The sequence below is a fragment of the Xenopus tropicalis genome, chromosome 4 (assembly GCF_000004195.4).
Source record: "Xenopus tropicalis strain Nigerian chromosome 4, UCB_Xtro_10.0, whole genome shotgun sequence".
NCBI classification, from domain to species: domain Eukaryota; kingdom Metazoa; phylum Chordata; class Amphibia; order Anura; family Pipidae; genus Xenopus; species Xenopus tropicalis.
The window spans coordinates 79,628,152-79,641,269 of NC_030680.2; the positions used below are offsets into that span (position 1 = coordinate 79,628,152).

Genomic DNA, 13,118 nt, shown 5'->3' on the forward strand with positions numbered 1-13,118 from the left:
TTTAAATTGCTGGGCATTTTTAGACCTATGTAGGAAATAAGAAAAACACAAAGACATTATAAAAGTGTGTTTTACAGGCACACAGTTATAAATAAAAATAGTTTTGCCTGAAGACAACTTAATATAGATAATGAGAGTAATGTGGGGCATTTTCCATTCACTCTGATTTTGATTTTGGCTTTCTGCTTTCATGTGGTTCTAGGCCAGACTCACTGAAATCCCTTTTTTCATATCACAACCACACTTAGTCATTTTATTTATGCAAGTGAGAATAGGGGGTGATTGAAAAAACAAAAACATACAAATATAGAATCCCTTTACCATTTCTTATTTCCTAGGCTCTAAAGAAATCATTACTGTATTTGGAAAGGTCCAGTTGATCATATCTAATTTGTAATGCTAATGTCACATATTTTTTTTTAAATAAATAAGGTAATAGGTTACAAGAATATCACATTCATTACCAGAAATCAATGTCCTGCATAGGTCAGTAAATCTATGTGCTTGATTGAGCAGAAGAATCACCTAAACATGTCACAATATTTGCTTCCAGAACAAGTCAGCCACTGTATGGTCATTAGTATTAACATGGCCATACACAAACTGGTAACTGACAGATCGGGCTTCCAGCTTATAAAACAAAAAGGTGTCAGAAACTTAGACTCCTCTTCATTTTCTCAGGCCCGATCCCCAAATCATTATCTATAGTACATTGATATCTATAGTACACAGATTTTGCAATTTTATCTGTATGCAGATGGCCAGCTCTATTTGTCTGATGTTTTATGTAAATGTAAATTCACATGCAGCAGCTCAAAGTAATAATTAAAAAGAAATAATAATAATAAAAAAAGTTGAGTCAAATCTTCATTAGCAACCTATTCTTTAGTTTCTGACCCCTGCTGATCTCTAGTGACTTTTTAGGTTAACATTAGACAAATGTTCTAGGACATGTAGTCAAAGAATAATTAGAATGCTGGCAGCCAAGTATATTGTGTTCTTCTTTTCATAGTCTGCAATGTGACAAATTTCCGACATTGAATGTCTGCCTCCCAATAGGAAACTAAGGATATCCTATTCAACGGCATGCATTTTAGCTCATTTAAATTGCATGAAAAAATTTAAAGTTGCAGTAATTGTTTTTTATTTTATGTATGTATAAAATAAACAATATTGAGCAAATAAAGCAATAGTTTCAGTGAAAATTGTTTGTATAATGCATGTGAAGTTATCACGTCTGCTTGTTCTTGTTAATTCATTAATACATACATAAATTAAATTATAAAATTATTATAATGAGAGGCGTTCTTTTACAATGTACTGCAATATTCCATTCTATTTTTATGTCATTTTTATATGTGGAATATTCTTGGCATCCTGCATTTAAATTGTAATAAGATATTTCTATACTATTCATTGAGATTTTGTATGTTGTGATTTCCCTGACTGTTTTGACTTACTTTGTTCCGTTGGGTGGAGGAAAAAGACACCCAGGTCAGAAGAATGACTAGGAGACAATAAGTATATTGAGTGAGTCTGTGCATGGCTCAGAGTAATATAAAAAGACCATACAGTTTTAGGTGAGAATGTTGTGAAATGTTGCTGCTGTCTATCTTAATTGCCTCCAGCTGGGCCTATATATGTATGGACAGCTACTCTTGAAATTTAGTTTACTTCCCAAAAAACTTACCTAGCCCAGCCCTAATATGATTTCAAAAGAATGTGTAAAGATGAAAAACATTGTTTACAATATGTTTTCTTTTAATAACTCAATTATTGAGGCAGTGGTTCTTTACCTGAATATTTTTATTTTATTTATGTATTTTTTAATTTTGGAATTATAAATGCTTTACCCCATTCTACTGGTGCATAAATGTCCAAAAACAGCACAAGCTATAGCTACGCATTTGGTTTATGTTCTTGTTAGTTTGCAAGTACTGTGTTCACATCACTTATGTCACTGTGTTTCAAGGCTAATATTTGTGTCAGCCTTTTTGCTACTACGGTGGATTTCTCTGACACCACTTGTTCTATTGTATATACTGAAGGAAATACATTATTTAGAACACTTGCCTGCTCCATTTTTAGACAACATAGTATTGTTTAAAATTGACCAACACACCCATTCAATATGGATAATCTCCTGGGACTCAATGCCACACCCGCTATTCCCATTGAAATCAATGGTGGGTTGTGCAAGCTGTCTGGTCTAGATTAGAAAACAAACTGCGTAAATTATTAATTTTACAGCTTTTGTAACTTTTCTGGCTGAGACTTCAAACTGTCATACAGCATCAGGCTTTCACTTAATATTTTGTTTATATTGCACCATTCAATTTGAATTTTTTTTTTTCAACAATTTGAGAAAAAAAATTGAGAAATATGTTAGAATTTTAAATACATTGGTTAATTTATTAAACAATATTGGGCAAATGTAATAAAAGGAGCAAAGTTTGCTACTGCTCTAATCACCCACAGAAACCAGCTGGAAGCATTTACCGAGCACCTGTTTAAAATCAGACATCCTATTGGTTGTTAGGGGTTACTATACATGGGCAAACAGAGGGGTATATTTATCATGCTGTGTAAAAAGTGGAGTGAAGCCTTACCAGTGATGTTGCCCAGGGCAACCAACCAGCAATTAGATTTCAACAGTTAGAAAACCAAAGCAAAGCATCTGATTAAATGCTATGAGCAACATCACTGGTAATGTTTTACTCAGATATCTAAAAATATTGCATATATATCTGTGAATCCCTCTCAAACAGCCCAGCTGTTGATGGCGTTTCCAACAAATGCTTTTTCCCTTTAATGAGATTGAATGCATTTTAATACATTACTTTACACAGCTTTGTATCATTTGCACATATTAATAATTTGCTTTTACAGTTTAAAGTGGTATAGTAATAGTCCAATGCCAAGTTATGTGACAACAATTTTTCCCCCATATGTAATAAAATGCTCTAAATATGCCCAGTAGCCCATAGCAACCAATAAGATGTTTGTTTTTAAATAGGTGATCAGTAAATTCTATCTACTGATTGGTTACTATAGTATGGTTACTGCTCCTGGGCAAACTTAGTACCTTTTATTACATAACACCATTTGTGTTTTCCTTTGAATGCAAACAAGTAGTGGCCTAGCCTCTTGAACTCTTGAACATTCAATGCAAATAATATACAATACAATAAAAGTACAATAAATACAATAAAAGTATTCCACTTTTAGGTCTTCTGTAGGTCTTCACCCCCCCCCCCACCAAAAAAACAGTTGGCAAATGAACTGTAAAAGGGTTAGGGTTAATACAATTTAAGTCTAAAACCCTTTGTAACATATTGGTAACATGCTGTTTTGGAAACTTTGTGAAAACCTTGCATGGCAGGTTTTTTATTAAAAAGAAAATAAATAAATGAGCATAAAAAAACATTGTGAATGCAGCAACCAATTCAGTCAGGTAAAACAAATAACATTAGGCAATATAATGCCATTAACATGTACATAATACAGTCGGTTTTGGGGCAATGTTGCAAGCATAAACAATGTCGTTAGATAACGACACTGGGAGGATTTTATCAACCTAAAAACTACTTATGGCTGTGTGGGAAAAATTATGTGCTTCTATTACTAGGGTAAATTAGATGTTTTGTAAGAATATTTGAAAAGTTTTTTGCTGTTTATTGTTTTTTTATTGGAATTGTTTTCAAGCAATGTGGCTATAAAGTTAGATTTGCGCTGGTCCAGTTACCATTACATTGGGCCATTGCAAAACATTATCCACATAATGTCCACATTGTTCCTGACAGGACCTGGTTTGGTCTCTCCAGTACTATGCATATCTAACCTCCTTTAAAAGAAGTGTGAGTATTCTTTTGGGTGAAAAGTTTCCAAGCAGTGAATTTATTATCATTTTGGGGCAGATTCATCAAAGTACGAGTTTGAATCCCGAAATGGGTAAAATTCAGATTAAATACAATAATTTCTGATCATCAAAAATGTCACGGATATGCTTACAAAAAAATCGTAATAGTCACGATTATATCGTATTGGCGTTCCGAAGGTTACAAAATTTTTGTATCTAAACAATTATAAATGGCAGGAAAACCTTTCTGACTTTGATCCATCTGTGCATGATTTTGGAAGCCTCCCATAGGACTCAATGGCACTCTGCAGCTCTAACCTGGCCCAAGGAAAGTCACGATACCGAAGCTTTAATGAATCCAAAACTTTCAGACTCGGCGCGACAAATACGATTGTGTTGGACAAATTGTTGCGCAAATTGTTGCAAAATATGAAAAAGTCACAGAAATGAACGAAAAAGTTGCAAAAAATACGCACAGTACGAAAACTTAGAAAAAATATGATTTTTTTGTATTCAGATTCATTTGTACGTTAATGAATGTGCCCCTTTAAGTTTATTACCCATTAACAAAATTGCTAATGGATAGTGATGAGCGATTTTTTTCTCCAAGCATGGATTCGCAGTAAATTTCCGCATTGCGTCATTGTTTTCACAAAACTTCCACGTCAAATTGGGCATGGTCACGTCAAAAAAGGCAAATAATAATGCAAATAATAATAATAATAATAATGGGGTTTTCCAACCCACTGCCTAAAAGTGTTGTAATACACAGCTAAGAAACATGCTTGCAAATGAATTGCTCAATTTTTATATAGCACATGGATTTAATGTGCAGGCTACTGAAAAAGAGAGAGAGGTTTTGGGGATGGGGATATTACTGTGACCATTTTATTTTAGCTAATTTTCTGGGCAGGGGGCTTATAATCCCTGGAAAAGCAATATAATAGGTGGAATGTTTTGATCAGTTTCCGTTTAGTTGATAATGTTGAATACCAATGTAGCTGTGAGTTTGGGGCTACACAGGTGAATAGGTTGCCCAGCCTGTCTGTTTCCCATGTGGAAAGGTAAGGGAAAGGCAGTAGAAGAATTCCCCCACAATATAGTGCAGATATTAACATAAAGTTTCCATATAACGTATGCAATAACTCTAAACATTTTAAACTACAGACTTATGTAAGTTCTATAGTTATCTATACCTTTAACTCTATTCCTGTTAATGACATAGATTGTACGTTGTCTGTAAGGAAGGTAACAGCCTGCCCACAAATATTCCCAGTGTGACTTTACTTTACAACTTGTAAAGGGAGGAAGAGGGTTATAAATCCAGAACATTGGGAATCACTTTTTCTATTGTAGCTTTTTATCATAGCTTCTGATTTTTTTTACTTTTTATTTCTCATTTTATTTTGCAAATTAGAAAATGTTAATGTGCAGCAACGTCTGTTTGCTAAAATGCAGAAACATATGCCATACTTTAAATTCTTGTAATCCTTCTTTAGCAAGATGAATTTAACCTCAGGACGAAAGACTACTACAAATTTCCTGTAAATAGCCAGTGCATTATTCACGTCTTCCTCCAATTGTGCCAGTATTTTTTTAAGAAAAGCTAGCTGAATACAGTGTAAGATGTCATTAGGTTGTAGTTTTAAGCATAAATGAAGGCATCATTTACCCTTAAACCAACTCAAATATACAGAATCAGCACAGTACTAATATGTAGAATAGATGTGTGTGCATACAGTATTTGCTTGCTCTATTTTAACCAATAGATTTTATTTTATTTGAAAATAATTCCTGGTTACTAGGACTACACTATTTAGTGTTTAGGGTAATTATTACACCTCTACTAATGCCAACATTTGGCATTTTCATTTTGCAGCACCTATGCACAAAAGATACTAGAGAATTGCTTAAAAGGAATGTTTCACAATACTCATTAACCTAAATAATGGTGTACAGGTACGCCTGTCAAATACACAGTCCCACTGATGTGATTACAAGTGTGTCCAAGTCCCACCAATACACAATACTGGCTATAAACCAAGTGCATTTGCCTATGAGCCACAGTGGGTTATATATGTTGACAAAAAACAGATACAAATAATGCAGGGCGTACATATGTGTTATGAAGGTACAGTTGTATACTGGTAATCTAATGATTTACCTTTCAAGGACCAAATATGTAACTATGTAACTATGAAATATGGAATAGCTTCTGTTTTCCTGTTTAATCTATTTTGCTCAAGAAACAGTAAAAATTATATTTTTCCACAGATACCATTGATGTCAATCCCACAAGGCATAGGCAGTATTGCAATTTTTCCTCTGCTGATGGTTTTGCCTTAGCAGAGAAAATGCCACATGTGCATTAACCAAAGACCATAGGGGTTTCCACAGTTTGGACTGCTGTATATTTTTCCATTTTAAAGATGTAAAAGTTGCCCCAAAAAACAGGATGATGGAAATTGCTATGGGTTGCTGCCCAGGTGCAAATTTCCCAATATTATAACTAAAGCTTATGCATTGAATTGTATTGTATTGCAATGCATATGCATTGTATTGTTTGTTATAAGAAGAGTAATCTATTCATCATTTAACAGTTTACTTTACAGTGTTTCTTTATTGGGTTGATATGGTATATTATTATTTATTTTAATTGAATCCATACTGTGTATATATTATGGGTATTATCTTGAGTTTTATTTCCGTGTTAGCTCTTCAACTTTCTAAAAATTCATTTCTAGGTCATATTTTTAATATTAGAAGTTTGATTAAGATTTGCAGTTAAATAAGATGGTGTGTTAACATTCATACTTGCTGTTCATTTGATCTTAATCCTGTTGTTGACATTATAAGTAGGCCCATTACACTTCTGTAAGCAGAATCTAATGGAGTGCTGTGCCTGTTAAACTCTGAAGACAAGAATTAGTGGGGTGTTTTTTTCATAGCTTAATCACAAGCAGAAATTGCAAAATTAAATTCTAATATAAAACCAAGCATCTTATTATCATAGAATGATCTGCCAATTCTCAGTGTTTTAGTGATTTTGCTCAGGCCTTATTGTTTTAAACATAAACATGAATGTATTTGGAGAATGTAATTTGAGAAAAATATCAACCTTTTAACTAATGTGCGGGGGTGTAACAAATAAAGACAATAGAACCACAGGCTGCTCTGGACCCAAATGACTAAATGGCCAGTGGGGGCCTTGACTAATGCACAGTTTCAGCTGAAATGTTTAACAGACCTTTACAAAGTGATATTTTTCAAAGTGTTGGCGAAAGAGGAATATATTTTTTTTACTGGTTGTCCTACAGGGTTTTGTTTTAGATAGATGCATTATAAATTAGCAAAAGACTGCGAACATTAGAATAACTTTGATTCAAAACTTGTGCAGGGATTTAAAAAAAGTTAAAAATGGGAAAAACTGAGTGAACAAAAACATACATTTGGATAATATTCTTCATTAGACAGTTATTACACTGCAAATTTTAATTGCATAATGACGCTCAGAGTATAAAATTCTATTACATACACCGAACAGTGGCAAAAACTATAACATTTTATACAATATAACAGTCTTTTTTTCAGGTGGAGGATGGGTCAATAAATACAGATATCTGGGAACCCACTGTCCAAATTAGGGGAAACTCACCCAAACACTCCATTTTAACCAAATAATTTTATTTTTTTTAAAATGATTTCCTTTTTCTATGTCATAATAAATGAGAATCATGTACTTGATCCCAACTACACGTTAATTAATCCTTATTGGAGGCAAAACAATCCTATTGGGTTAATTTAATGTTTACATTTTTAAGCAGACATAAAACATGGTGATCCAAATTGCAGAAAGATCCCTTATCCAGAGAACCTTAGGCCCCGTGCATTCTGGATAACAGGTCCCATATCTGTATTTTCATTACACATGTTTTTCCTTTAATGACATTTATTACTGTGAAGGAGTGAATTAAGCTAAAAAATTTTTGTTTGTCTGTCTTTAAATGTTAATTTTACTGGCCAGTAATTCATTAATTCAGTAATTTATTATTTGTGTAAATAGCTATGTGTATAATCTGTATATATATGTGGTATATATGTGTGGAAAGTACAAACTGTACAACAGTATTAGTTTTGGGTTACAAACTGAGGCCTACTTTGTTTGGAACATGTGCCTCAGCTGTGCTGGAAGTATGTTTTAAATGGTGCTGAAACTACTGCTTATAGAAAGCTAGGTTTACCATAAGTGTATATAAAAGTGAGTGCATAAAACTACTTTGTTTCTATACATAACATTGCAATTGCATGTATAAAGTAAAGTTGAATAAAGCACTTACCTGGAGCTCTCAGAGAAGCCACTTCCTAAAGAGGTGGGCAGCCTCTCTGAATGAATATTTATAGAGTAGATGCTGACCACCGGGGGCAGCATTGAGCAGTTTGGAGGCTATAAAAGCTGCAGACTGGACTCTTTTGGGAGTCTGTGTTAAGCCTTTGTAAAAGGTAGTTATAGAGCTCCAGGAGTGTGTGACCCCCTGCTGGTACAAGTTGGTATTGCACCATTGAAAAAAAATTTTTTTTTTCTGCATGTGATAAAAAAAATAAAGCACAATTTCCACTCAAGATCTGTCTGGCTACTGAACCTGCACGCGCCCAGTGACAATTACATTCCCCCTTTAGGGCTCTGGTACATGGCATGTGCAGTGGTGCGATTTCCGCAAATCGCGCCGCCGCGTATGCCATCCCACCGGCGATTTACATTTTCACTGGTGGGATGTCATATCGGGGAGTTTAGTCGCCCACAACAAGGGAGATTTGTTGCGGGCAACTAAACTCCCTCGTGTGCCAGAGCCCTTAGATTGTAAGCTTTGCGTCACGTGCCTACTTCCTCTAATCTTTTGTTTATACAGGTATAGGACCCATTATCCAGAATGCTCGGGACCAAGGTATTCTGGATAAGGGGTCTTTCTGCAATTTGGATCTCCATATCTTAAGTCTACTAAAAAATAATTTAAACAGTAATTAAACCCAATACGATTGTTTTGCACCCAATAATGATTAATTATATCTTAGTTGGGATCAAGTACAAGGTACAGAGAAAAGGAAATCAATTTTAATTCTAAATTATTTGATTAAAATGGAGTCTATGGGAGACAGGCTTTCCGTAATGCTGATCTTTCTGGATAACAGGTTCCCTTACCTGTACATGGTATCTAAACTTTTTTATGGTTGTTTATAATTTACTAACTCATTTATTTACTGCTTTTAGCTCTTACTTCTTTATAAGATTTTTTATAGCCACCTGCACCTATTCAAATAAACAGGTTGTATACATTACTAATATTCATTTTACCCCTCTCAAAAGGACCTTTCACAAGTCCATTTTGGAACTGAAATTGCAGTTGCTTGATTTAAATCTAAAGACTAATATGATAATTACCTTCTGCTTTGCTGAAGGGATTATGGCACTCTAAAGTAACAATTATCAAAATGGTGTTTTGATTAAAAGAAAACCTACATTATGGCAGCAGTGTTAATTAAAACTGTTTATTATAAAGACTGAATTAAAATGTATGTAAATTTAATTTATTTATTACCATTAAAATGGTTTGCACATATGGCATCTGTCGAATGTAACATATGGCCATTGTTATTTTGTTTTATTTCTTGAGAATATTAGAATTTAAAAGTTATTGGTGCACATGAGTGAAACACATATGCTACAATTAGAGAAAAAATCAGCATTTAGGTACATTTCCCTATTCTCCTGTCATTACAATAAAATGTTTCATAAGTTTTTATAGCATTTCTCTTTCCCTCTATCAAATATATACTGTGTCTATATATATATATATATATATATATATATATATATATATATATATATATATATATACACACAGGTATGGGGCCTGTTATCCAGAATGCTCGGGACCTGGGGTTTTCCGGATAAGGAATCTATCTGTAATTTGGATCTCCATAACTTAAGTCTGCTAAAAATCATTTAAAAATTAAATAAACCCAATAGGATTGTTTTGCTTCCAATAGGAATTAATTATATCTTAGTTGGGATCAAGTACAAAGTACTGTTTTATTATTACAGAGAAAAAGGAAATTATTTTTAAAAATTAGAATTAATTTCTTATAATGGAGTCTATGGGAGATGGCCTTTCCGTAATTCGGAGCTTTCTGGATAATGGGTTTCCGGATAAGGGATCCCATACCTGTATATATACATATATGTGTATATGTATATATATATATATATATATATATATTGTGAGAGATGCAATGGAAAAGGTCATTTTTTGGTGTATTTCCACCAGTTAAGGTGGGATACAAATGGCACCAGGTAAAATGCCTGGTTTTGCAGCAGGTGATGCTGGGTTTATGTTAATGGCTTATAGAAAAAGCCAAACGAATAGGTCCCTGGAGTAAATGGAGGGTTAATTGGTTAGGTCCTCCATTCCAAACTCCCTTTAAGGTTTTGCTTTGGTCAGCTGTAGGAAGCTGTCTGATTAGGCTGCAGGTGAGCAGCCAATAAAAGGGCTGTGTGATTTACAGAGAGAAGGAGTTGGAATTGAACCTTGACTGTGTGAAGGTCACTCTCAGAGCAGGGCACAGGGCAGGAGGGCTGCCTGTGTCAGGAACTCCCAGAGGAGCTGGGGGTGCCACCTGCCACTGCAGGGAGCAGAGGGAGTCATGACCCAAGGGATGAGAGCTGAGAGGACTCAGCAAGGCTTAATGTGAAGCCTGAGTGTTGCATAGTGTGGAACTAACCCTGGAAGGTGAGGACCCTGAAGGAGGGACAAATCACATCCATGAACTGTCTTATGTTTCTGTTGGGAAGAATTGGCCCTAAATAAACCTGTGTTTTGTCTGAAGACGAGGTGTCCCTGTCTCTATGCTCCAGATCCTCTGCATGCCTGCCTACCATTGCTAATTCCCCCAAAATTGCGTGTACAGGCATTCAGCATGTCACAATATATATATATGTATATATATACACAATAAGTTCAAGTTCGAATTCCTAAAGGAAGCTACTTATAGTCTACAGAGATGAAATGACCATATAACATATGGACAGCGGAAACTGTTGGGGACGTGCACCACATTTTTGTTCTATTGCAGGGTGCTGTACTATCACATAAAACAAGTGTTATATATATATATATATATATATATATATATATATATATATATATACACACAGACACAACAGTAGCAGTAACCCATAGCAACCACTAAGAAGTTGCTTTTAAACAGCTGACCAGTAAATTCTACCTCTTGACACAGCACATGAGGTCACTTTCTGTACACGTGACATCTTTTCAACTGGAAGTGATGTCACTCCACTGTCTATGGTTGCTCTGTAACCCCTTAGATTTAAATAGACTTGATCTGACAGTGACTGTGGAGGTTTTTAATTTTTTTTTAAAAATGACTGGGTGCCTATATAGACATACTCCCCAAATAGATCTAAATGAGTTTTGGCTCTGTAGCATGTTTAAACTAAGAGAAAATGAGGAATTGTGGTTCAATTACAGATAAGATTTTAAATTTAGAAATAAAGTTAGAAAATCTAGGTTGTTTACATTTATGCATACAGTATTGTGTAAAAGATACACCAAAGCAACCTTTAAATTTGTTTTTTTTTTGTTATAGATGACAATGAATGTCAAAATGCAACCAACATTTGTGGTGAAAATGCCAACTGCACAAATATAGAGGGCAGCTACTACTGCACGTGTGCGCCTGGTTTTCATTCAAGTGGCGCTGAAAGATTTGTGACTAATGATGGAACCTTTTGCATTGGTAAGTGAAATGTATTTTTCATAAGCCGAATACACTTTTGTCTTTCCTAATCTATAGTTCATCTAATCAAATATTAATTTTAATTAATAACATTATTAATATTATCAAATCCAATTTTATGTTTGAACTAGGGAAAAAATATATGTGGAGGGAGCTATTAATCACAGTCTGCCAGCAGCAGCATTGTTGCTAAATATGGCACAATACTGTTTCATTACATTGAATTTCAGCATGAGTTCCATTTATTTCTTTGACAAATCTGTTTCCTTTTTTGAATCAGTATTACACATCTTACACATGGGAAACCTTAACAAATGACACCTTTTGTATATAACTAGGATTATTAACATACTGCATTTATATGTTTGAGGTACAGTATGAACTAAAATATTTTATTCTGTAGCTGAAGCATAGTTGGTGGAATAATATCTTCAGTGCTGTCAGAGTGGCTCTGCACACCAAAGCTATTCTAACACAGAATGACATTTAAGGCTGCGAAATAATTAAACACACAGTAGCAGACATATAGTGATTACCAACATAATAATCAGCACTGATATTAAAACAAATAATGTCTGCAATGATTCACACTGTTGAGATATGGCCTCTTGCACGGTAGTGTCTAATAAATCATAAATGGAAGACATCAAAACTCTCACCCTGGGATTTAGAGCACTCCGTGAATTACATCAATACCTGGAAGCAATTATCAAGTATCAGACAAGTTTTTAAAGGATTCGTCTAAAAAGAATAAAATAAAAACAAATGGAGAATTGGTAATGAGAACTAAAACTAAAAAAAAAATGTATATAAATACTGTATATACTGTATATATATATATATATATACCAAAGTAGCACTGAACCTCATTGTGTGTAGTGAAGGGGATGTGTTTTTTCATTTTTTTCTAATAGAGAATGGGTCCTTAGGATGTTCGGATGCCATTTGAACAGTATTTCAAGAGTCCACAATGAACCCAGCTCTGTGCATAAGGCTGGAAAGGGTCAGAGGAAGCTGGATTGGCAGGTGGAGTGACAGGGGCATGACTAGAGGATAAGTAGGGCCTTAAAGTAGTGTGGGCTTGTGGATTATGGGATATGTAGACTGTAAGGACTGGGAACAGTAAGAGGGGGTTAAGGAGGGAGAAAGAAGGAGCAGTCAGCCATTTTACCTTAAGAACCATATGGAGCTTCTCTCCCACCCAGGGTGTTAGGGGCTACATGGGGGAGAGGTTGAGTATGTAGGCATTTGAATTTAGTTGCAGCAATGTGGCGTGATTAGGCCATTATTGAGATGTAAGTGAATTGGCCTGGGGCTAGGATTGAGTTAAAAGACCAAGTATGTGGATCTGTGAGGAATGTTAGGTGGTTGAGGCCTAGTTTCAGGTTGGGAAAATCAGTGAATTTATGCTATGTGGTTATATACAGCCAGAGTAGTTATATGCAGC

The 13,118-nt window shown here is 34.7% G+C and overlaps 1 protein-coding gene across 2 annotated transcripts in view; it reads left to right on the forward strand.

Annotated features, from left to right (window-relative positions):
- adgrl4 (adhesion G protein-coupled receptor L4) overlaps positions 1–13,118 on the forward strand; it is an 84,278-nt gene that overhangs the window by 15,088 nt on the left and 56,072 nt on the right. For both annotated transcript variants that reach the window (XM_012961515.3, XM_031900871.1), the window contains exon 3: positions 11,522–11,671. In XM_012961515.3, the coding sequence (XP_012816969.2) occupies positions 11,522–11,671 (150 nt within the window). The remainder of the gene's footprint in view (positions 1–11,521; positions 11,672–13,118) is intronic.